The sequence below is a fragment of the Priapulus caudatus genome, unplaced genomic scaffold (assembly GCF_000485595.1).
Source record: "Priapulus caudatus unplaced genomic scaffold, Priapulus_caudatus-5.0.1 Scaffold2416, whole genome shotgun sequence".
NCBI lineage: Eukaryota > Metazoa > Priapulida > Priapulimorpha > Priapulimorphida > Priapulidae > Priapulus > Priapulus caudatus.
The window spans coordinates 639-4,270 of NW_014579477.1; the positions used below are offsets into that span (position 1 = coordinate 639).

The 3,632-nt window shown below is 55.6% G+C and overlaps 1 protein-coding gene across 1 annotated transcript in view; it reads left to right on the top strand.

Annotated features, from left to right (window-relative positions):
* Nucleotides 1–335: 335 nt before the first annotated feature.
* LOC106818664 (clathrin heavy chain 1-like) overlaps nucleotides 336–3,632 on the top strand; it is a gene marked incomplete at its 5' end in the record, with an annotated part of 14,260 nt that continues 10,963 nt past the window's right edge. The window contains 1 exon segment of the mRNA XM_014823351.1: nucleotides 336–497. Coding sequence (XP_014678837.1) covers nucleotides 336–497 — 162 coding nt within the window.

Here is a 3,632-nt window from a genome sequence, read left to right on the forward strand (position 1 = left end):
ACTTCTGACGCAAAACCGTTGGCGAATTCGCTTCGCGCGCTCTCGCCGAACCCCCCGACCTGCTTGCCGCAACCCCGGGGCGGCGAGCGAAATAACAATAGAGGTCACCACTCGCTCGGCACCCGACAGCGACCTGCGTCGACGTGAGCGCTAATAGCGAGTATGTACAGGCTACGGCCGAGTCCTGTATTTAAAACTCAAGTATTTTGCACGACCGGGGGCATTTGTTTTTCACGGGATAATACGGGAAATAAATTGCTCGGCGGTTTTTTCACTCTGATTGGGTGTTGTTTGCGCGACGATCGTCATGGTGATCATTTTTACGTCTGCTTCAGCAAAACCGTGTCGCGGGCGCCATGCAGCTGTATTCCGTCGACCGGAAGGTGAGCCAGCCAATAGAGGGCCACGCCGCCGCATTCTCGCAGTTCAAGATGGAGGGCAACGCGCAGGAATCGACGCTCTTTTGTTTCAGTATGCGCGGCGCTCAGGGCGGAAAGGTGAGTTTGTGTGTGTAGCGACCGTGGGCTTGGAGCTTACGATAGTGTTAAAATATTCTCATCTCCTCTCCTGTCTTGATGAGTGTAGTCACAGGGCCGTAATGAGTGTTAGCCACGGGACCGTATGAGTTAGCCACAGGGCCGTCTGATGTACCGCGCGCCGTCTCCATGTTAGCCCGTCTGCACCACCTACTAACCACCTTCTAACCATGCTCTAACCACCTCTAACCACCTCTAAATTCACCTCTAACCACCTACTAACCACATCTAATCACCTCGGAATCACCTCTAACACCTCTGACCACCTCTAACCATTTCTGACCATCGTTCGAAGCGAGGCATGAGGCACGTCAGGAGGGGGGGGAGGAGAGGCGGAGGGCGAGGGGAGGAGAGCGGGAGGGAAGGGGAGTAAAGGGGAAGGGAGGAGAAGGGGAGGGAGGGGATGGAGGAGGAAGCTTTGTGGGGTTAGAGGGGGAGGGGAGAGGAGGGTGAGGGGAGGAAAGGGGAGGGGGGGAGGGAGGGGAGGGAGGGGAGGGTCGAGGGAGGGGAGGGGAGGGGAGGGGAGGGGAGCGCGAAAGAGGAAGGAAGGCAGGAAAGGGGAGGGAAGGGAGGCGAAGGGCGAGGGAGGCGAGGGGAGGGGAGTGGCGGGGCGGGAGGGGAGGAAGGGGAGGGAGAGGGAGCGGGATTGGAGAAGGGAGGAGAAGGCAGGGGGAGGGAAGGGGAGGGAAGGAGAGGGAGGGGAGGCGGAGCAGGGTGAGTGGGAGGGGAGGGGAGGGCGGAAAGAGGGGGAAGCGGGGAAAGGGAAGGCGGGAGTGAGGGGAGGGGAGGGGAGGGCGGAGGTGGGAGGGAGGAGTGATTTGAAAGGGGAAGGCGCGAAAGGTCAAGGAGCCGAAAGCGAGGAGGGGGCAGGGGACGGGTGGCAGAGGGTCAAAGGTGGGTGGAACAGGAGCGGCAAGCTGAGGAGCCAATGAGCAGAAAACGAGGAGGCAGGAGGTGGAGACGTGAAGGGCAGGAAAGGGGGGAGGAGGGAGGGCGAATTAGGAGGGGAGGAGGAAGGGAAAGCGAGGGGGATGGAGGTGAGGGCAGGCTAGGGTATGCGACGCGAGCACATCGCACTCATCGTACATTCGTTGGTTAGACCAAGCTCGCCATCGCTCGTCCCTCACAGCGCCATCTAAATTCTGCGGCCGTGTAGCGCGCGCGCCAGATAGGGACGCGCAGAGCGGCGTGGCTGCTCACGGCCTCTGCCGCAGTCGGCGGTCGAGTCTGAAATACGATGGCTAACACACACATGTCATGTTTCGGCAACATATAGTATACTTTGATTAGTTTTGCAAGTTTCTCGGGAATATCTTAGAGCAAGCAATTTTATCAAAGATCACAGGCACAACAGGGTTGCAGAATTTGCAAAATAAGCACAGGCTACAACAGTCGATGCTGGCAGAGCAGGACTGGCAGAGCAGGAGAGGAGGGATAAGTTAATGCTGAGAAATCGCAGAAGCCAGGAGGAAAGAAGAGGAACGGACACAGAGAGATAAGAGCAAGGCGTAAGACAGGAGACATAGACACAGAGAATAAGAGCAGGCGTAAGCACAGGCTGATGAACGGAGCACAGAGATAAGAGCCAAGCGGTAAAGACAGGAGAACGGAACACAGAGATAGAGCAAGGGTTAGAGACAGCTGAGAACGGACACAAGAAGATAATGCAGCAAGCGGCTAGACAGAGAGATCGGACACAGAGATAAGAGCCAAGGGCTAAGACCGAGGGAGAATGGACACAGCCAGATAAGGGCAACGGTAAGCAACAGCGAGATGGACACAGAGATAAGAGCAGGGGAAGGACAGCCGAGAAACGGACACAGAGATAAGAGGCAAGCGGTAAGACAGCGAGAACGGAACCGAAGATAAGAGCAAGGTCAAGACAGCGATGAAGGGACACAGAGATAAGAGCAAGGGTCAAGATAGCGAGATATGAATCACAGAGATAAGAGCATACGAGCCAGTAAGACAGGAGAAGGGACACAGAGATAAGAGCAAGGGTAAGACAGGAGAATGGAACACAGAGATAGAGCAAGGGTACAGACAGCGAAAGAATGGACAAACAGAGATAAAGAGCAAGGTAAGCGACAGCGAGAATGGACACAGAGATAAGTCAGCAAGGATAAGACAGGGAGAATGGACACAGAGATAAGAGCAAGGGCGATAAGACGAGGAAATGGACACAGAGATAAGAGCAGGGCGACAAGACAGGGACAGAACGGACACAGAGATAGAAGAGCAAGGCACGTAAGACAGTAGAGAACGGACACAGAGATAAGAGCCAAGGGTAGCGACAGGAGGAATGGATCACAGCAAATTAAGCGCAGGGGAATACAGGGNCCTGTCTTACCCTTGCTCTTATCTCTGTGTCCGTTCTCCTGTCTTACCCTTGCTCTTATCTCTGTGTCCGTTCTCCTGTCTTACCCTTGCTCTTATCTCTGTGTCCGTTCTCCTGTCTTACCCTTGCTCTTATCTCTGTGTCCGTTCTCCTGTCTTCCCCTTGCTCTTATCTCTGTGTCCGTTCTCTTCTTTCCTCTGCTCTGCGATTCTCAGCATTACTTATCCCTCCTCTCCTCTCTCGTCCTCTCTCCACATGACTTTGTAGCCTGTGTGTAGTTTGCAATTCTGCACCCCTGTTGTGCCGTGATCTTGATAAATTGCTGCTCTAAATATTCCCAGAAACTTGCAATCTATCAAAGTATATATATGTTGCTTGAAACATGACAGTGTGTGTTAGCCATCGTATTTAGACTCGACCCGCGACTGCGCAGCCGTGAGCCACGCCTCTCTGCGCGTCCCTATCGGCGCCCGTCTACACGGGCGCAGAATTTAGATGGGCGCTGTGGGGAGCGAGCGATGGCGAGCTTGCTAACACGATGACGATGAGGCGATGTGCTCGCGTCGCATCCCTAGCCTCCCTCCCTCCTCCCCCTCCTCTTCCCCTCCCCTCCTCCCCCTCCTCTTCCCCTCCCCTCCTCCCCCTCCTTTCCCCCTCACCTCCTCCTCCTCTCCTCTGCTCATGCTCCTCCTTCCCTCCCTGTCCACCCACCTTGACCCTCTGCCCCCTCCTCCCTCTCTTGCTTTCCCCTTCCCTTT